The 27026-nt window shown below is 35.2% G+C and overlaps 1 protein-coding gene across 2 annotated transcripts in view; it reads right to left on the reverse strand.

The window, feature by feature from the left end:
* The window catches only part of SYCP1 (synaptonemal complex protein 1), a gene marked incomplete at both ends in the record, with an annotated part of 153453 nt that overhangs the window by 19238 nt on the left and 107189 nt on the right, over positions 1–27026 (reverse strand). Inside the window, 4 exons of one of the 2 annotated variants that reach the window (XM_082832353.1) lie at positions 16279–16353; positions 16873–16965; positions 18121–18231; positions 18660–18776. In XM_082832353.1, coding sequence (XP_082688479.1) covers positions 16279–16353; positions 16873–16965; positions 18121–18231; positions 18660–18776 — 396 coding nt within the window. The remainder of the gene's footprint in view (positions 1–16278; positions 16354–16872; positions 16966–18120; positions 18232–18659; positions 18777–27026) is intronic. The other variant, XM_082832354.1, reaches the window with a different exon arrangement.

The raw sequence follows: 27026 nt of genomic DNA on the forward strand, positions 1-27026 counted from the left end.
TTGTAAAATGAAGTGGATGGATCAGCTTATAAAGTAAGGGTATATACAAGTAACTAACTGTAAAGAGCTGCAAAGAGATCCAAAATATTGTGAGCCTTTAGAGGCAGAATTCCCTTTTTCTCTGTGTATGGAGAAAAGCAATTCAGTTGGACACTGAATAATCAATTTTCAACTTGAGATAAACAGGTATGAGAGAGAAAAAGAAAGTACAAAAAGAGTACAAAATACTTACAAAATAATACATCATTTCTCTAGTACTCCAGGAAACAATACATTTTGCTGGAGATTAGGGCATGTGTATTCAGTGAGAAAAAAAGAAAAATTAACCCTGGCCTAGAGAAAAGAATATGTGCAATGCCTTTAATATGACAATCATCTGGAAAACAGAATGGTTACAGCTCCAAGGAGCCTTAAAGGTCTCAGAGAAGAAAAAGTATCAATAAGCACAACTTTAGGCAAACTCGCCTTGCCTGCCCATGATGCCTATGCCAATACCTGCACTCACTGAATGTCTGTGTACACCATGGTATCTCTCCTAAAGTGCTGCTCCTAACCAGAGAACACACTTCACCATGAAAGAAGCTGGCAATAAGCTGATGTAACAGTAGTCACTGCTCTTATTATGTATTCTATCAACTACCAATAGTTGATCTTCAGTTATCACAACTGGGGTCTACTCTATGGGGATGAAATGCTGTCTTCTAGGATAAAGTATACCCTCTAAACTGGCTAAATTACACTGCTTCTCAGAATACATATCTTGGCTTCTAGAGGATGGAAGGGAGAAAGCACCTCCCAAAACTGCACTTTCTCTACAACTCTGACTTTTGCTACTCCGGAGATCTTAGTACAGTCTGTTCTAATACAACATGGGTTTCCAAGGTGTGAATTAGCTCATATACAAAGGTGTATCTTTGCTAGTGTCTAATTAATCATGAGTTCCCTAAGACCAAAGTGATGGGCAGTCCACTAAGGTACCTATTTAATCTGAGTAACTAAAAAATGCGTGTAATATGGTCTGGCAAAGAGAGGATTGACTTGAGGCACAGGAGTAGAATATGATAGCCCTGTGCCCAAATTTCAGACCTGAATAAATTTACAAACCTAGAACCCTCTAAATTAAACAAAAGCTTGGTACTATTGTGGAAGGATTTTGCAATAATATCACAAATTCATACTGAATCCTTCCTACCACCATGTGCACTGAGAGAAATACTAAGACTTATGGGTAATTGGACATTGACTATTAGCTAACACCAATTCTTGTAACCCATAATGTTATTATTTTTTCACTAGTTTGAGCGCAGGTGTACTGGGGTCAAGTGATAAATAGCACTTAATCCAAGTCCACCTCATGGGGAGCCCATGGAACCATAAACCTATCCTGTGGTCATTTCTTTAGATCCTGAATATACAGCTGAACAGATAAACTCAGTAAGTGGCAAAATCCCCATATTGGTTCTGACTACAGAGTGAGAGATTTTTATATTTGGAAGGACCAATTGGAAGACTTTAGAACTCTCCTTCCATATCAAGAATGTAAACAAATATACAAAATATCACATCTCACTAAGCAGAGATTAAGGCACCATCAAGAGATGAAAGATATAGGAAAGGTGATTTAGTACAGTCTCACAAAGCCAACCTATTTTAAGTGGAAGCTAAGACTGTCATTCGGCAACAATTTCTTCATACCAACTGGTATGTAAAATAGGTCAAAATCGGGATTGGCATATTGACTAGGATCAAAATTGAAAACTAAAAAAAAGTTTCATACGAAACATGAGCTCAACTTAAATAATGGAATTGTGATTACAGAATATGTGTTTTTATTAATCCTGATAATGTAAAGTAATTAAACATAAAAATTGTATATGCAAAAGAATAGGCAGTAAGAGAAAGTGTTAGATATACTGTTTAAAAATATAAAGGTAATGAGTAAAATAATTTAAAAAACTATATACACGTCCCAAATCAACCAAAACTACACACACATAAAATTTAGAGAAAAAGACAATAAAATAAATATTAATATGCAATGTAAAATAAAATGGCAAAAGCATGATTAAAATATATATCATATTGATAAGGGTTAATATCCAGAATATGTAAGGAACTCACACAACTCAACCAAAAAAACCAAATAATTTTTAAATGGGCAAAGGACATGAATAGACGATTCTCCAAAGAGGATATACAAATGGCCAACAAGCGTATGAAAAGATGCCCAACATCACTAATTATAAGAGAAATGCAAATCAAAACTACAATGAGCTATCACTCACACTCCTTAGGAGGATGACCACTACCAAATTAATAGAAAATAAGTGTTGGCAAGGATGCAGAGAAATCGGAACCCTTGCACACTATTGGCAGAAATGTAAAATGGTACAGTTGCTACAGAAGACTGTATGGTGGTTCCTCAAAAATTAATAATAGAATGACCATATGATCCAGGAATCCCACTTTTGGGTATATATCCAAAAGAATTCACAGCAGGGTCTCCAAGAGACATTTGCACACCCATGTTCATCAATTACAACATTAATCACAATAGCCAAGAGGTGGAAGCAACCTAAATGTCCATCACAGATGAATGGATATTCATCCATGTGGTATATACATGCAATGGAATATCAGACTGCCTTAAAAAAAAAAAAAGGAAATTCTGTCACATGCTACAAATGGATGAACCCTGAAGACATTATGCTAATTGAAATAATCCAGTTACAGAAAGACAAATACTGCATGGTTCTACTCATATGAAGTATCAAAGGTAGTTAAAATCATAGAAACAGAAAAAAGGTGGTTGGAAGGGGAATTAGTGTTTAATGGATTTAGACTTCCAGTTTTGCAAGATTAAAAAGTTCTAGAGATCTATTGTACAACAATATGTATATGCTTAAAACTATTAAACTGTATACACTTAAAAAGTGTTAAGATGGATGGTAAATTTAATGATACATATTTTTACCATGATTAAAAAAAGTAAAACTATAACCATTCTATCTTATGAATATCAATATGAAGGTATTAAGTAAAAATATTAGCAAACAGAATCCAGCATCACATTAAAAATACTTCATGACCAAATAGAGTTCATTTCAGAAATGCAAGAATAATTTAAAAATATGAATCGTATCAATAAATACTATTGGAAAAAATAAGCTACTAAAGAAAAAGAGACTCTCAGATTAGAGACTCCACCAGGGTTAATAAGAAATGGACAAAAACATATAAGACAAACAAGTCCAAAAAGAAAGTTAGGATCACAACATAAATATCAGGCAAAGCTGGCTTCAAAGCAAAAAGGACAAAGATGAAAGATACAGTTTCCAAGGAGCAATTAATTAGTATAAACTTTTACACAATGAATAGTATTCATCAAAACATGTAAAGCAAAACTGGTCGAGAACTCACAAAGAAGAGAAATATAACAGTAATAAACTCTTAACTCCTTCTTTCAGCTCATGATTGATCAAACAGAAAAAATACATAACAAAGTTAAAGTAGATGTCAAAAAAAAACTGATACAGTAGATCAAACTGTTTGGTAAAGGTGGAAGAGTGAAGGCAGATTATAAAATCTTCCTCTCCCTACACTAACAAAAAAGTGTAAAGGGAGGGAGAAAAAGTAAGTAGTCAAGAACCGGCAAAAATGAATTCAACGACAGAAACATACCATACCAGGTCATAATCTCTGATTCTAGTGAAGGTTCAGCATGAAAGATACAGAGTACAGCTGTGCTGATTTGACTCAATGTGTCTCCTAACCTAATCACTACTTACATGGTATTGGTGAAAGTGAACACATATAATAATGAGAAGAATTGTCACTAATATACCTGAATTTGTAAGAAGAAATCTGAGGGGATAAGCAGGCAGTCCAAGAAAAAGAAGCCTAGGAAACGCATGAAAAATGACTAAATCTTATCATTTTGGTCTCTCTGGTCTGGACAAAAAAGCATAACAACCATACCCATATAGAATTAATTATCCTTGCCAATAAATAGAACATATTAGAAATAAAGTCAAAAGACAAAATGTAAAAAAGAAGAAAAGATTCCCCTGAAGGAGCAGAAAACATAAAAAATATGAGATTCACTGAAAAAACACGTGATTTTGTCCTTATCCCTGGGTCCACCTCTCATCACCTTGTAAGTGAGGTATACCAAATCATGATATTCTTATCTTTTCCCTCATAAAATTTGGTGCGTGAGGAAATACAGCTTGGAAGAGAGATTGGAAAAATGGCAAAAATGAATAACCATAGCTTATCCTGTTGGATAGACACATGGGCTCCAGGGCTTCAGCTTGAGTTGGTTAAAAGATGTGAAGCCTGGGCTTCCCTGGTGGCGCAGTGGTTGAGAGTCCACCTGCCGATGCAGGGGACACGGGTTCGTGCCCCAGTACGGGAAGATCCCACATGCCGCGGAGCGGCTGAGCCTGTGAGCCATGGCCGCTGAGCCTGCGCGTCCGGAGCCTGTGCTCTGCAATGGGAGAGGCCACAACAGTGAGAGGCCCGCGTACCGCAAAAAAAAAAAAAAAAAAAGATGTGAAGCCTAAGGAAAAAATCATCACAAAAAACTACAGACCAATCTTTGTTATGAATCTAGGTGCAAAAATTGCTCAACAAAATACTAGCAAACCAAATCTAGCAGAATACAAAGATTATATGTCATGACAAAGTAGGATTTCTCCCAAGAATTGAAATTGAATTTCATCAAATTAAAGACTTTGTGCTACAAATGATACCATCAAGAAACTGAAAAGACAATTCAAAGAATGGGAGAAAATTTTTAAAGATCTTATATCAGATAAGGGACTTGTATCTAGAATATATAAAGAACTCTTAAAACTCAACACTAAAAAAATAGGTAACCTAATTTTAAAATACGCAAAGTATCTGAATAGATATTTCTCCAAAAACGATATACAAATGGCCAATAGCACGTGAAAAGATGATCAAAATCATTAGGCATTAAAGAAATACAAATCAAAACAAAAATGATATATACCATGCCACACCCACATGGATGATTATATCAAAAAAAGACAACAACAAGTATTGGTGAGGTTGTGGAAAAACTGAGACCTTCATGCACTACTAGTGGGAATGCAAAATGGTACAGTTGGTTTAGAGATCAGTTGGGCAGTATCTTAAAATATAGAGACACCATATTACCCAGCAATTCTACTTCTACATATATAATCAAGAGAAATGAAAACATATATCCTCACAAAACTTGTACACAAATATTCTTAACAGCATTATTCTTAATAGTCAAAATGGAAACAACCGAAATTTCCATCAATTGATAAATGGATAAATAAAACAGTATACCCATATAACAAAATATTATTCAGCAATAAAAAGGAATGAAGTACTGATATATGCTAGGACATGGTTGGACCTTGAAGACATTATGCTCAGTGAAACAAGACCATATATTATATGATTTCATTTAAGTGAAATATCTAGAAAAGGTAAATCTTATAGAAATAAAAGTAGATCACTGATTGACTAGAGCTAGTGAATTTGTTGATGGGAGCCAAGGGGCAGGTATAATTGCTGCTGGGGGGTTGATACATATATTCTAAAACTACGTAGCAGTGATGGTTGCACAACTCTCAGTAACTGTCAATATATGTAAAAACCACTGAGTTGTACACTTTAAATGGATGATTATATAGTACATAAATTATATGTCAGTGAAACTGTTTTTAAAAACTTTCGGAGCTGAGCAAGGAAACAGACAAAGTTGGGGACTTTAACACCCCTCTTTCAGCTACTGATAGAATTACTAGGCAGAAAGTCAGCAAAAATATATAAAACCTGAACAACACAACTAACTAATTAGGTTTAATTGACATTTATAGTACACTCCACCAACAATAGCATAACATACATTTGTTTCAAGCACCTATAGATCATTCACCAAGACAGACCATATTCTGGGCCATAAAGTGAACCTCAACAAATTTAAAAGAATAAAATTGCTATGGACTAAATGTTTGTACCCCCCCCCAAATTCATATATCAAGGCCTTAACACCCAGTGTGGAATGGTGTTTGGAGGTAGGGCCTTTAAGAAGTAATTGGGTTTGGAAGAGGTCATAGAGGTGAAGCCCTCACGATGGGACTGGTACTCATAAAGAGTTGAAGAGACCAGCATTCTCTTTCAGCCATGTGAGGACATAGCAAGAAAGTAACTGTCTTCAAGCCAGGAAATGGGCTCTGACCAGAACTTTACCATGCTGGCACTCTGATCTCAGACTTACAGCTTCCAGAACTGTGAGAAATAATATTTGTTGTTTAAGCCATCAATCTATGGTATTTTTGTTATAGTATCACGCAGACAAATACAGAACTCATAAAGATTGTATTCTCTAACCATAATGGAATCAAACTAGAAATCAGTAACAGAGAGACAACAGGAAAATCTCTGAACACATGAAAATTTGAAAGCAAACTTCTAAATAATCAATGGGTCAAAGAAGAAGTCTCAAAGAAAAATAAAATTATAAGAACTGAATGGGGAGAGGGGGAAGATGGCAAAGAGTAAGACGCGGAGATCACCTTCCTCCCCACAGATACATCAGAAATACATCTACACGTGGAACAACTCCTAGAGAACACCTACTGAATGCTGGCAGAAGACCTCAGACCTCCCAATGGCAAGAAACCCCCCATGTACCTGGGTAGGGCAAAAGAAAAAAGAATAAACAGAGACAAAAGAATAGGGATGGGACGGGACCTGCACCAGTGGGAGGGAGCTGTGAAGGAGGAAAGGTTTCCACACACTAGGAAGCCCCTTCGTGGGCGGAGACTGCGGGTGGCGGAGGGGGGAAGCTTTGGTGCGCGGATGAGAGCACAGCTACAGGGGTATGGAGGGCAAAGGGAAGAGATTCCCGCACAGAGGATCGGTGCCGACTGGCACTCACCAGCCCGAGAGGCTTGTCTGCTCACCCGCCGGGGAGGGCAGGGCTGGGAGCTGAGGATCGGGATTCGGTTGGATCGCAGGCAGAGGACTGGCGGCGAGAACACAGCCTGAAGGGGTTAGTGTACCACAGCTAGCCGGGAGGAAGTCCGGGGAAAAGTCTGGACCTGCCGAAGAGGCAAGAGACTTTTTCTTGCCTTTTTGTTTCCTGGTGCGCGAGGAGAGGGGATTCAGAGCGCTGCTTAAAGGAGCTCCAGAGAAGGGCGCGAGCCGCGGCTATCAGCGCGGACCCCAGAGACGGGCATGGGATGCTAAGGCTGCTGCTGCCACCACCAAGAAGCCTGTGTGCAAGCACAGGTCACTATCTACACCTCCCCTCCCGGGAGCCTGTGCAGCCCGCCACTGCCAGGGTCCCGGGATCCAGGGACAACTTCCCCGGGAGAACGCACGGTGGGCGCCTCAGGCTGGTGCAACGTCCTGCCGGCCTCTGCCACCACAGGCTCGCCGTGCACTCCGTGCCCCTCCCTCCCCCCAGCCTGAGTGAGCCAGAGCCCCCGAATCAGCTGCTCCTTTAACCCTGTGCTGTCTGGGTGGGGAACAGATGCCCTCAGGTGACCTACACGCAGAGGCAGTATCAAATCCAAAGCCGAACCCCGGGAGCTGTGCGAACACAGAAGAGAAAGGGAAATTTCTCCCAGCTGCCTCAGGAGCAGCGGATTAAATCTCCACAGTTAACTTGATGTACCCTGCATCGGTGGAATACCTGAATGGACAACGAATCATCCCAAATTGAGGAGGTGGACTTTGACAGCAAGATATATTATTTGTTCCCCTTTTCCTCTTTTTGTGAGTGTATATGTGTATGCTTCAGTGTGAGATTTTGTATAGCTTTGCTTTCACCATTTGTCCTAGGGTTCTGTTCGTCCGTTTTCTTTTTTTACTTAAAAATTTTTTTTCTTAATAATTATTTTTTATTTTAATTATTTTATTTTATTTTATCCTCTTTCTTTCTTTCTACTTTTTCTCCCTTTTATTCTGAGCCGTGTGGATGAAAGGCTCTTGGTGCTGCAGCCAGGAGTCAGTGCTGTGCCTCTGAAGTGGGAGAGCCAACTTCAGGACACTGGTCCACAAGAGACCTCCCAGCTCCATGTAATATCAAACGGTGAAAATCTCCCAGAGATCTCCATCTCAACACCAACACCCAGCTTCACTCAACGACCAGCAACCTACAGTGCTGGAAAACCTATGCCAAACAACTAGCAAGACAGGAACACAACCCCACCCATTAGCAGAGAGGCTGCCTAAAATCATAATAAAGCCACAGACACCTGAAAACACACCACCAGACGTGGACCTGCCCACCAGAAAGACAAGATCCAGCCTTATCCACCAGAACACAGGCACTAGTCCCCTCCACCAGGAAGCCTACACAACCCATTGAACCAACTTTAGCCACTGGGGACAGACATCAAAAACAAGGGGAACTACGAATCTGCAGCCTGCAAAAGGAGACCCCAAACACAGTAAGATAAGCAAAATGAGAAGACAGAAAAACACACAGCAGATGAAGGAGCAAGATAAAAACCCACCAGACCTAACAAATGAAGAGGAAATAGGCAGTCTACCTGAAAAAGAATTCAGAATAATGATAGTAAAGATGATCCAAGATCTTGGAAATACAATAGAGAAAATGCAAGAAACATTTAACAAGGACCTAGAAGAACTAAAGAGGAAACAAGCAATGATGAACAACAAAATAAATGAAATTAAAAATACTCTAGAAGGGATCAATAGCAGAATAACTGAGGCAGAAGAATGGATAAGTGACCTGGAAGATAAAATAGTGGAAATAACTACTGCAGAGCAGAATAAAGAAAAAAGAATGAAAAGAAATGAGGACAGTCTCAGAGACTTCTGGGACAACATTAAATGCAACAACATTCGAATTATAGGGGTTCCAGAGGAAGAAGAGAAAAAGAAAGGGACTGAGAAAGTATTTGAAGAGATTATAGTTGAAAACTTCCCTAATATGGAAAAGGAAATAGTTAATCAAGTCCAGGAAGCACAGAGAGTCCCACACAGGATAAATTCAAGGAGAAACACGCCAAGACACATATTAATCAAACTGTCAAAAATTAAATACAAAGAAAACATATTAAAAGCAGCAAGGGTAAAACAACAAATAACACACAAGGGAATTCCCATAAGGTTAACAGCTGATCTTTCAGCAGAAACTCTGCAAGCCAGAAGGGACTGGCAGGACATATTTAAAGTGATGAAGGAGAAAAACCTACAACCAAGATTACTCTACCCAGCAAGGATCTCATTCACATTTGATGGAGAAATTAAAACCTTTACAGACAAGCAAAAGCTGAGAGAGTTCAGCACCACCAAACCAGCTTTACAACAAATGCTAAAGGAACTTCTCTAGGCAAGAAACACAAGAGAAGGAAAAGAACTACAATAACAAACCCAAAACAATTAAGAAAATGGCAATAGTAACATACATATCGATAATTACCTTAAATGTAAATGGATTAAATGCTCCCACCAAAAGACACAGATTGGCTGAATGGATACAAAAACAAGACCCATATATATGCTGTCTACAAGAGACCCACTTCAGACCTAGGGACACATACAGACTGAAAGTGAGGGGATGGAAAAAGATATTCCATGCAAATGGAAACCAAAAGAAAGCTGGAGTAGCAATTCTCATATCAGACAAAATAGACTTTAAAATAAAGACTATTACAAGAGACAAAGAAGGACACTACATAATGATCAAGGGATCGATCCAAGAAGAAGATATAACAATTGTAAATATTTCTGCATGCAACATAGGAGCACCTCAATACATAAGGCAAATACTAACAGCCATAAAAGGGGAAATCGACAGTAACACATTCATAGTAGGGGACTTTAACACCCCACTTTCACCAATGGACAGATCATCCAAAATGAAATAAATAAGGAAACACTAGCTTTAAATGATACATTAAACAAGATGAACTTAATTGATACTTATAGGACATTCCATCCAAAACCAACAGAATACACATTTTTCTCAAGTGCTTATAGAACATTCTCCAGGATAGATCATATCTTGGGTCACAAATCAAGCCTTGGTAAATTTAAGAAAATTGAAATTGTATCAAGTATCTTTTCTGACCACAAGGCTATGAGACTAGATATCAATTACAGGAAAAGATCTGTAAAAAACACAGACACATGGTGGCTAAACAATACAATACTTAATAACGAAGTGATCACTGAAGAAATCAAAGAGGAAATAAAAAAATACCTAGAAACAAATGACAATGGAGACACAATGACCCATAACCTATGGGATGCAGCAAAAGCAGTTCTAAGAGGGAAGTTTATAGCAATACAATCGTACCTTAAGAAACAGGAAACATCTTGAATAAACAACCTAACCTTGCACCTAACGCAATTAGAGAAAGAAGAATAAAAAACCCCAAAGTTAGCAGAAGGAAAGAAATCATAAAGATCAGATCAGAAATAAATGAAGAAGAAATGAAGGAAACGATAGCAAAGATCAATAAACTAAAAGCTGGTTCTTCGAGAAGATAAACAAAATAGATAAACCATTAGCCAGACTCATCAAGAAAAAAAGGGAGAAGACTCAAATCAATAGAATTAAAAATGAAAAAGAAGTAACAACTGTCACTGCAGAAATACAAAAGATCATGAGAGATTACTACAAGCAACTCTATGCCAATAAAATGGACAACCTGGAAGAAATGGACAAATCTTAGAAATGCACAACCTGCCAAGACTGAATCAGGAAGAAATAGAAATATGAACAGACAAATCACAAACACTGAAATTGAAACTGTGATAAAAAATCTTCCAACAAACAAAAGCCCAGGACCATATGGCTTCACGGGTGAATTCTACCAAACACTTAGAGAAGAGCTAACACCTATCCTTCTCAAACTCTTCCAAAATATAGCAGAGGGAGGAACACTCCCAAACTCATTCTACGAGGACACCATCACCCTGATACCAAAACCAGACAAGGATGTCACAAAGAAAGAAAACTACAGGCCAATATCACTGATGAACATAGATGCAAAAATTCTCAACAAAATATTAACAAACAGAATCCAACAGCACATTAAAAGGGTCATACCCCATGATTAAGTGGGGTTTATTCCAGGAATTCAAGGATTCCTCAATATATGCAAATAAATCAATGTGATAACCCATATTAACAAATTGAAGGAGAAAAACCATATGATCAACTCAATAGATGCAGAGAAAGCTTTCGAAAAAATTCAACACCCGTTTTTGATAAAAACCCTGCAGAAAGTAGGCATAGAGGGAACTTTCTTCAACATAATAAAGGCCACATATGACAAACCCACAGGCAACATCATCCTCAATGGTGAAAAAGTGAAAGCATTTCCACTAAGATCAGGAACAAGACAAGGTTGCCCACACTCACCACTCTTATTCAACATAGTTTTGGAAGTTTTAACCACAGCAATCAGATAAGAAAAGGAAATAAAGGGAATCCAAATCGGAAAAGAAGAAGTAAAGCTGTCACTGTTTACAGATGACATGATACTATATATAGAGAATCCTAAAGATGCTACCAGACAACTACTAGAGCTAATCAATGAATTTGGTAAAGTAGCAGGATACAAAATTACTGCACAGAAATCTCTGGCATTCCTATACACTCATGATGAAAAATCTGAAAGTGAAATCAAGAAAACACTCCCATTTACCACTGCAACAAAAAGAATATAATATCTAGGAATAAGCCTACCTAAGGAGACAAAAGACCTGTATGCAGAAAATTATAAGACACTGATGAAAGAAATTAAAGATGATACAAATAGATGGAGAGATATATCATGTTCTTGGATTGGAAGAATCAAAATTGTGAAAATGACTCTACTACCCAAAGCAATCTACAGATTCAATGCAATCCCTATCAAACTACCACTGGCATTTTTCACAGAACTAGAACAAAAAATTTCACAATTTGTATGGAAACAGAAAAGACCCCGAATAGCCAAAGCAATCTTGAGAACCAGAAACGGAGCTGGAGGAATCAGGCTCCCTGACTTCAGACTATACTATAAAGCTACAGTAATCAAGACACTATGGTACTGGCACAAAAACAGAAATATAGATCAATGGAACAGGATACAAAGCCCAGAGATAAACCCACAAACATATGGTCACCTTATCTTTGATAAAGGAGGCAGGAATGTACAGTGGAGAAAGGACAGCCTCTTCGATAAGTGGTCCTGGGAAAACTGGACAGGTACATGTAAAGTATGAAATTAGAACACTCCCTAACACCATACACAAAAATTAGCTTAGAATGGATTAAAGACATAAATGTAAGGCCAGAAACTATCAAACTCTTAGAAGAAAACATAGGCAGAACACTCTATGACAAAAATCACAGCAAGATCCTTTTTGACCCACCTCTTAGAGAAATAGAAATAAAAATAAACAAATGGGGCCTAATGAAACTTCATAGCTTTTGCACAGCAAAGGAAACCATAAACAAGACCAAAAGACAACCCTCAGAATGGGAGAAAATATTTGCAAATGAAGCAACTGACAAAGGATTAATCTCCAAAATTTACAAGCAGCTCAATAACAAAAAACCAAACAACCCAATCCAAAAATGGGCAGAAGACGTAAATAGACATTTCTCCAAAGAAGATATACAGATTGCCAACAAACACATGAAAGAATGCTCATCATCATTAATCATTAGAGAAATGCAAATCAAAACTACAATGAGATATCATCTCACCCCAGTCAGAATGGCCATCATCAAAAAATCTAGAAACAATAAATGCTGGAGAGGGTGTGGACAAAAGGGAACCCTTGAACACTGCTGGTGGGAATGTGAATTGGTACAGCCACTATGGAGAACAGTATGGAGGTTCCTTAAAAAACTACAAACAGAACTACCATATGACCCAGCAATCCCACTACTGGGCATATACTCTGAGAAAACCAGAATTCAAAAAGAATCATGTACCAAAATGTTCACTGCAGCTCTATTTACAATAGCCAGGAGATGGAAGCAACCTAAGTGTCCATCATTGGATGAATGGATAAAGAAGATGTGGCACATATATACAATGGAATACTACTCAGCCATAAAAAGAAACGAAATTGAGTTATTTGTAGTGAGGTGGATGGACCTAGAGTCTTTCATACAGAGTGAAGTAACTCAGAAACAGAAAGGCAAGTACCGTATGCTAACACATATATATGGAAGCTAAGAAAAAAAAATGTCATGAAGAACCTAGGGGTAAGATGGGAATAAAGACACAGACCTACTAGAGAAGGGACTTGAGGATATAGGGAGGGAGGAGGGTAAGCTGTTACAAAGTGAGAGAGTGGCATGGACATATATACACTACCAAACATAAAATAGATAGCGAGTGGGAAGCAGCCGCATAGCACAGGGAGATTAGCTGGGTGCTTTGTGACCACCTAGAGGGGTGGGATAGGGAGGGTGGGAAGGAGGGAGATGCAAGAGGGAAGAGATATGGGAACATATGTATATGTATAACTGATTCACTTTGTTATAAAGCAGAAACTAACACACCATTGTAAAGCAATTATACTCCAATAAAGATGTAAAAAAAAAAGTCTTTAGAAACATGAAAAGTAGGGCTAAACTTTTATTTCAAAAGTCTAGTAAAGAAGTAAAAAAAAAAACTGAATGAACACAAAACACAACATATCAAAACAACGGGACACAGCTAAAGCAGTACTGAGAGAGAAATTTATAGTACTAAATGCTTACATTAGGAAAAAGGGGAGAGTGATTTCAGCAAAATGGCAGAATAGGCGTTTTTACCGTCCTCCCCATCAAGAACACAGATTTTGACTATAATCCATAGATGAGAATACCTCTGTGGAAGTTCTGGAGTCCAAAAGAGAACTTCCAGCACACCATTAGAGCAAAAAAAAAAAAAAAAAAAAAAACCCAGATTCAACACACTGAAGAAGATAAAAAGAATGGTTTCATTTTACCCACATCACCCCCTCTCCCAAGACAGTACAGCACAGTTCCCAAAGAGAACCTGTTAAGTCAGCAATTTTTCCCATGGGGAAAAGTGAGACCAGGAAAGTAAGCACCTAGCTTCCCCAACTATGCAAAACACTGCCAAATATTTGCAAACCATATATGTGATAAAGGGTTAATGTCAAAAACATATAAAGAACTCATACAATTCAATAGCCAAAAGCCAAACGATCCAATTTAAAAATTGGCACAGGACCTGAGTAGACATATTTCCAAAGAAGATATATAAATGGCCAACAAGTAAATGAAAAGGTATTCAACATCACTAATCATCAGGGAACTGCAAATCAAAAGTACTATTAGATATATTACCTCATGTTTGTTGGAATGGCTATTATCAAATAAAACAAGAGATAAATGCTGGCATGGATGCAGAGAAAAAGAAGAACCCTTGTGCACTACAGATGGGAAAGTAAATTGGTTCAGCCCCTACAGAAAACAGTATAAAGATTCTTCAAAAAATTAAAAATAGAACTGCCATACAAGTCAGAAATTCTACTTCTGAGACTACATCCAAAGGAAATGAAATTATTATGTTGAAGAGGTATTTGCACCCCCATGTAGCATTATTCACAACATCCAATACATGGAAACAACCTGAGTGTCCATAGACGAAGAATGGATAGAGACAGTGCAGTACATATATACAATGGAGTATTATTCAGGTGTAAAAAGAAGGAAATCCTTTCATTTGTAACAACATGGTTAGACCTTGAGAGCATTATGCTAACTGAAATCGACAGAGAAAGACAAATAATATATGATATCACTTACATGTGGAATCTTAAAAAACAAACACAACACAACTAAATTCACAGAGAAGAGGATTAGATTTATGGTTACAAGATGCAGGGTTTGGGGAGATGGGGAACTGGATGAAGGTGGTCAAAAGGCACTAACATCCAGTTATAAGACAAGTACTAGGGATGTAATGTATAACATGATGACTATCATTAACACTACTGTATGGTACATTTGAAAGTTGCTAAGAGAGTAAATCCTAAGAGTTCTCATCACAAGGAAAAAACCTTTTTTTTCTTTGTCTTTCTTTTTCTTAATCTATATAAGATGATGGATGTTAACTAAACTTATTGTGGTTATCATTTTACAATGTATGTAAGGCAAATCATGCTGTGCACCTTAACTTATACAGTGCTGTCAATTATATCTCAATAAAATTGGAAAAAGAACCTAGAAGAAAGAACATTAGGAGTGGTTTAATACAAGGAAGTATTATTCCTCTTTTACTAAAACAGTAGGATAAAGGTAAATATGTACGCTACAATCGCAGGTGAAGTAAAAGCCACTTAGTCATCTCTTTGACAAACATTTGTCGAAAACAGAAAATTTTCAAAGCACTATGCTCAAATAAAGGAAAGACAAAGATAAATAGACATAACCCCAGCCCTTGAGGAACTTGAAATATAATGGGGCACAGAGTGACATAACTATTTTAATATAAGAGCAAAATACTATGAGAATACTTATATACAGTCAGCTCACCTTTGCAAGATAAAAGATATGTGAAGTTTTCCATAGGTGGAGAAAGGAAGAAAGAAATTAAATGCAGGAAACAAAGTGAACAAATGCACAGAGGTTTGAAATTGAAATTGCATGTTACCTAGGCACGTTGCAGAGTGATTAGAGAGGAGGATTTGGAATTATGAAAAATAAACCTAGATTTGAATTCTAAGCCATTCTATTTTTTTTTATTATGTGATCCTGAATAAATAAGCTAACCTCTATAAAAATGGCGATAATAATTATTGTTTATAGAACTGCTATAAAGATTAAATTATATATAAGTAGTATACTCAGCACAGTGAGCTGTCATATAGAAAGAAAAAAAAAGTATTTGTCATTTTAAAGTGTGAGTCAATTCACTTTGTAAATTCCAAAACACTATACGAATATAAGGCATTATTTTTTTTCTGAAACATGATCAATAGCTAAAAAACACATCCAAATACATAAGTACTTTATAATATATGAAATAATATTTCTCAAATATTTATATCTGAAAGCTCGCCTACTCTTAAAGTATACTTATATTTATATGTCTTTAATATTTAAACAAGGGAATATGCTAAATACTTCTGAAATAAAAGCTAATGGGGAAAATTATATTTTTAATCCTTACTCAAATTTATCCTATTATTTTCTAATATGACATGTTTATAAAAACTTAAGTTACACCTAAAACTTAAAATTAGTTACTTTATCTATAATGCCACAAAACCTACTTTTTCTTCTCTTTCTATTTCAAGTTGTTTCTTAGCAGAACAAAGTTCAATTTTGAGATTGGATAGTTCAGTCTCCTAAAGAAAAAGGAACATGAAGCTTATAAGTGCATCCATATATTTCTTAAGACAATAAAAATTCAAACTAGTGTTTCAAAACCAATTTAGTTTTATAGAGAAATAAATTCACTCATGAAATATATACACTTTTAAAACCCTACTGATATGAAGGCTCCTAGTTGAATATAACTAAAGATTTCATTTAGACAACTTTTGTATAGTTTGCTCTAAAGAAATGTTTAACACTATGTATATCTCTCCTTCTCATTCTCTCACAATCTATCTCACTCCTCCTTTCCCAACCTCAATCAGAGCTCAAAACTTATTCGTAACTGGAGTTTATAACTTTTCATTTGAAAAACAGAGTTCGTTTTACCAAAAAAATGATTAGAAAACCACCTACCTATAAGATCTATAACATCCCTTTCAGATTTATGATTATTTGATTCTACAGTTCAAAATTATGGTTTTATTTATTATTCTTTACTACCAGCCATGCTGACATGAAAATTGGCTTCTACTGCTATTTGTTCTCACCAAAGATGCTTTCAATGATGACTGTTCTTGTTCTTTGCTCTTATAAAGTCCTAATTCTGAGTCTCTTTCTTCAACAATTTTATCATATTGGTGCTATGTTAAAAAGAGAAACCATTTTAAGTATATTAGAAGCCCAAAAGATTACATTTTAATATGACTGGTATCCTTATGCATTTAATATTTATAAAAAATGATGTTTATGAATTCAGTAATACATATCTGAGCTATTTTTTAATTTTTTCAACTACATTTTTAAATTCTAACAATAAAAACAATGAAACATAGATAACTGTCTTAGAAATAACCCAAGAGCAAGAAATAATTTTTTAAATTAGAGACACTGAATTTCATAATTTATAAAAAGTCTAGAAACACAGGACCTCTTTGAAAAACGGCTGATTCCAGATCTTGTGCAGGGAATACAAAATGAGGAATACAAAATACAAAATTTTGTCATAACAGAAAGCAAGAAAGCTGTCACAGATTATTAGGGTCAAATCAAAGGGACCTGCCAACCAGTTCGAAGAGGCTCCCACTGGCCAAAGTTGGGACAATTTAAGTGTCAACAAGGATCAAAACTGTACTGGATTAAGACATACCAAATATGCTTAAATCTATGAGTTCACAATATTACTTAAAATATTTTTTTAAATCCTCATTGGTTACTTCATAATAATATCCTAGCAACAACTTATAAAGATTAATTGACAGGTATAGCCCACTTCCTCTCCAAATCTTGACGAGTATAGGGCTTAATTCCCTAAGAGAATGATTACTTTCAAACAACAATAAAAAATAGAGCACACTCACAAACACAGCAAACATTGTCTTTCATCTATTTATTATTGTTTAGCCTAGTATGTGTTAGACACAGGTAGAAGATAAAAATATTATATTTATAGTTATATTATATTTATTTAAATACATATCCTGGGTATGTATTTAAATAACTACAAGGTGGGAAAGTCTATAAGAGACTACTATGAAAATTGAGGAAAAGAGTGATTACATTTATCCATCAAGACAATAAGGAGAGACCTCCTCAAGGAAGTGACCCCCAGGCTCAGCTTCATGTGGTTAAGACTTCAACTTGGAGAAATGAGAGATCAAGAGTATTCCAGCTATAATTAGTCATTGTTGCATAGACAATAATTTTCTCTGACAAATCAGAATGCTATATTTTACCATTTTTATGCATAAATATGGCTCCAATTAATAATTTTCATTACACAACAGGAAAAAAATTACCTTATGCTTTTCCATAAGTGCTACCATTTCAGCTATTTTATGTTGACATCGTATATCAATTTCTTTCTGTAATTTTACTGCTTCATCAGCTATTACTTTTGCTTTCTCAACCTATCAAATAAATTTAAAGTTTTTTAAAATTAATGCACAAAAAACAAATTTAACTTAAATGTTAAATTTGAGTTAAAATACAGAAATCAAACACCAGGAAATTAGGAAAGCCAAGTAGAAAATACATTATTGTTTTGGTTTATTTTAGTTAGGGTCTTCTACTAAGTGAATGACAGTATAACACTGTAAAGATCATTTAATCTTTTCAAAATGATTATATACTACCCAATACTCAAATACTTAGAATAACAATGATACTTTTAGCTTCTATTAAAAAAGCTAATTAATTATCCCTAGTATAAATTTATTAAATCTTCTAAAGAATCATAATGTTAAAAGTAAGAATTATTACTTTTCTCTTAAAATGCAAACATACAAATATAGGGTTTTAGTATAACAACTTCTCAAACATATTTAGTTTTTCCTACCTCTCCCAAAAGATTTTCTTCTAATAGCTTTTTGTCCTCAATTTCTTTCTGATAGCTGTCAGTCATTTCTTTAAATTTTTGTTTGGCACCTTCTAGTTCTAATTCTAATTTATTGACCTTTGAATAAAGAAAACAGCATGAACATTAATAAATTCTGTGGATTACTTGAAAATATTCTGTATTCATTTTGTGGTTTTGTGACCCTTAAAAGATGATTTATTCATAGATATTATAGTTGGATCATTTTACTTACAGTTTTCATATGGTGAGATGTGCTTTATTTTTCATAATATCTATCTTTTTCCCTAAAATACATATTTAGTCTTGACAAGTAATATTTTAAAAGCAGCCATATTTTTATTTTTAATGAATTTTTCAACAATATTTATTTAGTCTCAGTTTGCTGTTTTATTACAATAAGTAACTATTCCATTTGGACAGAACGCACATGCGATTCAATGAAAAAGCATTTTTCAAAAAAAAAAGCTTTATTGAGGTATAACATATGCAAAAAAACTACACATAGTTAATGTATACAGTGTGATGAGATTGGACAAATGCATACACCCATGAAATCATCGCCAAAATCAAGGTAATAGACATATCCATCATCTTCAAAAGTTTCCTTCTGTCCCGTTTTTTTTGTCATAAGAACACTTACATGAGACTACTCTCTTAACAAATTTTTTTAAATTTTGTGCATATTTATTCCTTCTAATAGATAGTGTTCAGGTTCTTTTTAACTGATGCCTATTTCTCCCTATCCTCCTAACCCTGATACATTTTTAAAATGTTTTTATTGTGGTAAAAGTCACATGATATAAAACATACTATTTTAACCATATTTAACTGTACAGTTCAATGGCACTAAGTATATTCACATTGTTGTGCAACTCTCACCATCATCCATCTCCCGAATATTTCACCTTCCTAAACTGAAACTCTGTCCCCTTTAAACATTAACTTCCCATTCTCCCTCCCCACTCCCTCTACCCCCCAGCCCCTGGCATCTACCAATGTACTTTCTGATTCTATGAATTTGACTATTCTAGGCACCTCGTATAAGTGGAATCAAACAGTACTTGTCTGCACGTAATGTATACTGGAATGTATTTTTAAGGCTAACTTAATATATGTCCTGCAAACAGAATGTACCTTCTTTTTTTCCCCCCTGTGCTATACAGTAGGAACTCACCAGCCAAATACGTCATACATAGTAGTGTACATACATCAGTCCCAACCTCCCAATCCATCTCACCCCTCTCTTAGTGTCCATACATTTGCTCTCTACAATTGTGTCTCTATTCCTGCTTTGCAAATAGGTTCATTTGCACCATTTTTCTAAATTCCATATACATGCGTTAATATACAACATTTGTTTTTCTCTTTCTAACTTACTTCACTCTGTATGACAGTTTCTAGGTCCATCCACGTCTCTGCGAATGGCACAACTTCATTCCTTTTTATGGCTGAGTAATATTCCATTGTACCACATCTTCTTTATACATTCCTCTGTTAATGGACACTTAGGTTGCTTCCATGACCTGGCTATTGTAAATAGTGCTGCAATGCACACTGGGGTGCATGCATCTTTTGGAATTATGGTTTTCTCAGGGTATATGCCCAGTAGTGTGATTGCTGGGTCATATGGTAGTTGTATTTTTAGTTTTTTAAGGAACCTCCATACTGTTCTCCATAGTGGCTGTATCAATTTACATTCCAACCAACGGTGTAAAAGGGTTCCCTTTTCTCCACACCCTCTTCAGCATTTATTGTTTGTAGATTTTTTGATGATGGACATTCTGAACAGTGTGAGGTGATACCTCATGGTGGTTTTGATTTGCATTTCTCTAATAATTAGTGATGTTGAACAGCTTTTCATGGGCCTCTTGGCCATCTGTATGTTTTCGTTGGAGAAAAGCCTATTTAGGTCTTCTGCCCACTTTTGATTGGATTGTTTGTCTGGATATTGAGCTGCATAAGCTACTTGTATATTTTGGAGATGAATCCCTTGTCAGTTGCTTCATTTGCAAATATTTTCTCCCATTCTGAGGGTTGCCTTTTGGTCTTGTTTATGGTTTCCTTTGCTGTGCAAAAGCTTTCAAGTTTAACTGGGTCCCATTTGTTTATTTTTGTTTTAATTTTCATTATTCTAGAAGGTGTGTCCAAAAAGATCTTGCTGTGATTTATGTCAAAGAGTGTTCTGCCTATGTTTTCCTCTAAGAGTTTTATAGTGTCTGGCCTTACATTTAGGTCTTTAATCCCTTTTGAGTTTATTTTTGTGTATGGTGTTAGGGAGTGTTCCAATTTCATTGTTTTACATGTAGCTGTCCAGTTTTCCCAGCACCACTTATTGAAGAGGCTGTCTTTTCTCCATTGTATATTCTTGCCTCCTTTTTCATAGATTAGTTGACCACAGGTGTGTGGGTTTATCTCTGGGCTTTCTATCCTGTTCCATTTATCTATATTACTGTTTTTGTGCCAGTACCATACTGTCTTGATTACTGTAGTTTTGTAGTGTAGTCTGAAGTCAGGGAGTCTGATTCCTCCAGCTCCAGTTTTCTTTCTCAAGGTTGCTTCGGCTATTCGGGGTCCTTTGTTTCCATACAAATTGTAAAAATTTTTGTTCTATTTCTGTGAAAAATGCCATTGGTAATTTGATAGGGATTGCATTGAATCTGTAGACTGCTTTAAGTAAACAATATAGAATTGTTGACTACAGGCACTATGTAGTACAGCAGATCTCTAGAACTACTTTATCTTGCATAACTGAAACCTAAGCAAATTGAAGAACAACTCCCCATTTCCCCCTCCCTCCTAGTCCCTGGTATTTACTTTTCTAATTTCTGCTTCTATGTGTTTGACTATTTTAGGTATCATGCAGTATTTGTTCTTCAGTGACTGGCTTTTGTTGCTGAATTGTAAATATTCTTTACATATTCTGGATATTAGATCATTACCAAATAATGATTTGCAAATATTTTTTCCAATTTTTTGGCTTGTCTTTTCACTCCCTTGATAGTGTCCTTTCAACCTTTGATAGTGTCCCCTTGAACATTATCAACAGAGTGAAAAGATTCATTGCAATCTCTACCCAAATTCCAACTGCCTTTTGTCAGAACAAATTGATCCTAAAGTTTACAAGGAATTCCCAGGGACTCTGGATAGCCAAAACAATCTTGAAAAAGAACAATGTTGGAGGACACATGATCCCCAATTTTAAAGCTCACTACAAAGCTACAATAATCAAAACAGCGTGGTACTGACATAAGGTAAACATATGGATCAATGGAATAGAATAGGAAGTCCAGAAATAAAGCCATACAACTATGGTCAACTTAGAATGACAAGACAATTCAATGGAGAAAGAATAGCTTCTAACAATAAGAATGACAAAAGAATTCAATGGAGAAAGAACAGTTTCTAACAAATGTTGTTAAGACAAATAATAAGCACATGGAAAAGAATGAAGTTGGACTCTTACCTCATATCACATTACAAAAATAACTCAAAATAGATTAAAGATCTAAATGTAATAGCTAAAACCAAAAACTCTTAGAAGAAAATAGGAGTTAAAATGCATGACGATAGATTTGGCAATGTATCCTTAGATATGACACTAAAAACACAAGCAACTAAAGAAAAACAGTTAAAATGGATTCCATTAAAAAGCACACTCAGTATTACTGAGATTAATTTTCTATAAAGAATCAACACCTCCAGTTTCTATTTTTTCCATATATTTTGTACAAATATTTACTAATATAATAATTATCAAAAGAAAGAGGACCTTAGGACTTCCCTGGTGGTCCAATGTTAAGAATCCGCCTACCAGTGCAGTGGATGTGGGTTCGATCCCTGGTCAGAGAACTAAGATCCCACATGCCTCAGGGTGACTAAGCCTGTGCACTGCAACTATTGAGCACACAGGCCACAACTGGAGAGCCCACATACTGCAACTACAGAGCCCACGTGCTCTAGAGCCTGCGCACCACAACAATAGATCCTGTGTGCCGCAGCTGAGTCCTGATGCAGCCAAAAATAAAATAAATAAATAAATAAATAAATATTTTAAAAAAGAGGACCTTTAATTAGCACTCACTCTCCAGAATCACTTACGGCATTAGGACTGAATTAGAATTGAGGAGGGGGTAGAGGACAGTGACAAGAATTGGGGAAGGGAGGCATGGGTAACTTAATAATGAAACAGACTGTATTCTGTACCCATGAAAGAACCACTAACTTTATTTTTCTTAATATTTATTTATTTGGCTGTGCCGGGTCTTAGTTGCAGCATGTGGGATCTTCATTGCTGCATGAGGGATCTTTTAGTTGAGGCGTGAGGAACCTTTAGTTGTGGCACATGGGTCCTTTAGTTGCAGCATGCAGGATCTTTAGTTGTAGCACGCAAACTCTTAGTTGTGGCATGTGGGATCTAGTTTCCTGACTAGGGATCAAACCCAGCCCCCCTACATTGGGAGCACAGAGTTTTAGCCACTGGACCATCAGGGAAGTCCAACAATCACCAACTTTAAAACACAGAATATTATAAATGTTGATAAAGGCTTCTGAATGCCTCTGTTCATTAGTTTCCCCTTCTGCTCCCTGAAGTGTAACAAAGATTCTTAATTTAATATTCATGAGTCCCTTCCCCTTTTTTATAGCTTTACTGAATAATGATATATCAGTATTTCAGAGTTTTTTGTTTCAGACTCTATATAAATGTTTTCTTAGTATGTATATTTTTCTGTCTTGCATTTTCACTCAGCAGTAGGTTTTACATATTTATGTGTGTATAGTTCCTTCATTTTCTCTGCAGAGTAGTGTTCCATTGTATGAATATACCATGGTTTATTTATGTACTCAACTGTTCACAGACACTGAATTGTATTCAACTTGGAGATAATACACACGATAATGGTGTGACTGTTCTCAAAAACATTGTCTCCTGGTACAAATGTATAAATTTCTCTATATCCAGACCTGAAATTGCAGATTGCATGTTCAACTTTACAAGATAACAACATCGTTTTCCAAAGTACATGAACCAATTTAAACTCCCAGCAACAGTGTGTGAATACGTATATTAATTTGGAGAGAACCAGCATTTTCACATAAATGGTAGATTGTTAAAATTACATTTTCTAATAGCTTGTTGCAGATGTTTAAGACTAGTAATTTTTTCTGTGTAATGATTATATATCTATCAACCTTACTAAATGACTCAATACTTTATTAACTCATCTGGAGATTCTTATAGATTTTTTACAAATGCAACTCCAATCTAAAACCATCTGAGTCTGAAGTTTGTTTGTGGAAAGATTTTAAACTGCTGATCCAATCTCCTTAATAGGACTATTCAGGTTAATTATTCGTTTTGAGATTGTTTTGGTTAATCGACTTCACTTCATATTTTTTGTATCTTTCAAATATATTGGCATAACAATGTTCATAGTAAAGGTATTAACTTCAGACCTTCATTAAAAAAACACGTTATAATTTCTAGATTAATAGAATTGTGGTTAGAGGACATATTCTGTATGATTTCAAGCCTTTGAATTCTGTGGCCCTATACATGATCATTTTTGTTAACTATCTGAGTGTTCTTGAAAAATATGTTTCCTTCAGTTTTTCATCTAAAAATGTCCTTATTTCTCCAACATAAAAGAGAGACACGTTGTGGACATAATTCAAGGTTGATCTTTTCTCTGTACTTGAGAATATTGTTTCACTGATTTCTAACTTCCACTGTTGCTTGCTGAGATGTCCACGGTAAATCTCTTGTCATTCTTTCATTGGTGATCTCTCATTTCTCTCTAGCTACTTTTAAGACCTATGTGTGTCTAACATTCTGTAGTTTTACTATACTAAGTCTAGTTCTGCATTTATTCTAATTTTTCCTTCTAGGTATCCATCAGTCTTCCTATATCTATGAATTCGTGTATTTCATCAATTCTAAACATTCTTAGTATTTATTGCCTCTCCCCAATTCACTCTATTCTTTCCTTCTTCCTGGGCAATACAAAACCCTTATAAAAACAAATTCATTACAATATGTGACAATAATAAGAGTATGATAGCATATAAGTTAGACATGAGAGAGAAAGGAGATTATGTATTCTGAAGCTAAAATGTACCAGTAAAAAGGACAAAAATTATGAACTCCAGCTGTATGTTGTTCATAAGAGACACATCTAAAACAAAGATATAGAAAGCACAATAGTAAATAGGTTGTTAAAAATACCATGCTTAACACAACATTGTAAATCAACTATACTCCAACAAAAATTTTAAATAAATAAATAAATTAAACCCTGTAAACACTAAGAAGAAAAGTGGTATAGTTATAACAATAAAAAAGAAGAATTATTCTCTAAGGCAAGAAAACACTATTACATAGATAAAGTGAGTGTCTTTAAAGTGGAAAAAAAGTTCTATTATGTATAGAATATACAGAATATATATAGAATATATATTAAGTATACACATAAAGTTCCATATTGTATAAAAAAATTACATATATTATAGTATGTACCTAATAACGTGGTATTAAAAGAAAAATTGACAGAACTTCAAGGAAGAACAGAAATCCACAATCATCAAGTGAGATTTTTTAACACATCAATCTCATTCAAGTAATAAAACACGAAGAAAAAAGAAGTAAAGATATAGAATCAATAAATATGCAGCAGTTTAAAGAATATGACTATAATCTTGACCAAATGGAACACTTCACCCAACAACTGTAGAATACACATTATTTTCAGGTATATGGGTGTGTTTATAAAAAGTAACCCTATATTGGTCCATCAAGCAAATGTCAATAAATTCCAAAGTACTGAAGTCATACCAGAGTGTGTTCTCTAATTACAGTGTGCTTATGACAGAAATCAATTCCAAAAACATAACATGCCATTAAGCTCAGAAACTGAGAAATATAGGAAGGTATTGAATGAAACAATACTAATTTAATATATATTTAAACCTACGAGACACAACTACAACAAGCTTAGAAGGAAATATATTGCCTTAAAATGTGTACACTGGAAAGACTGAAAATTAATCATCAAAGAATTAATATCAAATTGGAAAAAGAACATAATGAAAAAACAATAAAAGGAGGAGAAAATAATAAAGAACATAAATTAATGAAACAAAAACAAGCACCCTACAGAGAAGATCAAAAAATCCAAAGCTGTGTTTTTTTAAAACTTCCAAAATTGATAAATGCCTGGTAAGACTGATCAAGAATAACAAAAGGCATAAATAACCAACATCAGGATTGAAAAAAGGACAATACTATAGATGCTACAATTTTCAAAATATAGAAAATGTAGATTAACAGGGCAAAATCCCCCCAAAATATTATTTACTAAAATTGAAAGAAATAGTAGGATACAAAATGAACATACAGATATCTGTTGCATGTCTAAACACTAACAATGAACAAGCAGAAAGAAAAATTTTTTTTAAATCCCATTTAAAATTGCAAAAGAAAAAGAATAAAATACCTAAGAATAATCTAAATAAAGAGGTAAAGACCTGTAGTCAGAAAACTATAGGACACAGATGAAAGAAAGTGAAGGTGCCACAAAAAAGAATGGGAAAATATACTAAGCTCAGGGATTGGAAGAATTAATACTGTTAAAATGACCATACTACCTAAGGCAATCTACAGATTCAGTGCAATCTCTATCAAAATACCAATGGCATTTTTCACCAAACTACAACAAATAATTTTAAAATTTGTATGGAAACATGAAAGATCCCAGATAGCTAAAATAATCTTGAGAAAGAACAGCAAAGCAGGAGGTATCACACTCCCTGACTTCAACACTGTACTACAAAGCGACAGTAATCAAAGGAGCTGGCACAAAAACAGACACATAGATCAATGGAACAGAATAGAGAGTCCAGAAATAAACCTATGCTTATATGGTCAATTAATCTACAACAAAAGAAGAACACACAATGAGGAAAAGACAGCCTCTTCATAAATTGTGTCAAGAAAACTGGACAGCTACATGCAAAAGAATCAAATTGGACTACTTTCTCACACCATATACAAAAATAAAATAGATTAAAGACTTAAATGCAAGACCTGAAACCATAAACTTCCTAGGAGAAAACATAGGCGGTATGCTCTTTAACATTGATCTTATCAATATTTTTTTTTGGATATGTCTTCTTAGGCAAGGGTAACAAAAGCAAAAATTAAACAAATGGGAATCAAAATAAAAACTTTTGCATAGAGAAGGAAACTATCAACAAAATGAAAAAGCACTCTACTGAATGGGAAAAAATATTTCTAACAATATATCTGATAAGGGATTAACATCCAAAATATACAAAGAACTCATACAACTC

This window comes from Leucopleurus acutus, assembly GCF_964270905.1.
Source record: "Leucopleurus acutus genome assembly, chromosome: 2".
NCBI classification, from domain to species: domain Eukaryota; kingdom Metazoa; phylum Chordata; class Mammalia; order Artiodactyla; family Delphinidae; genus Leucopleurus; species Leucopleurus acutus.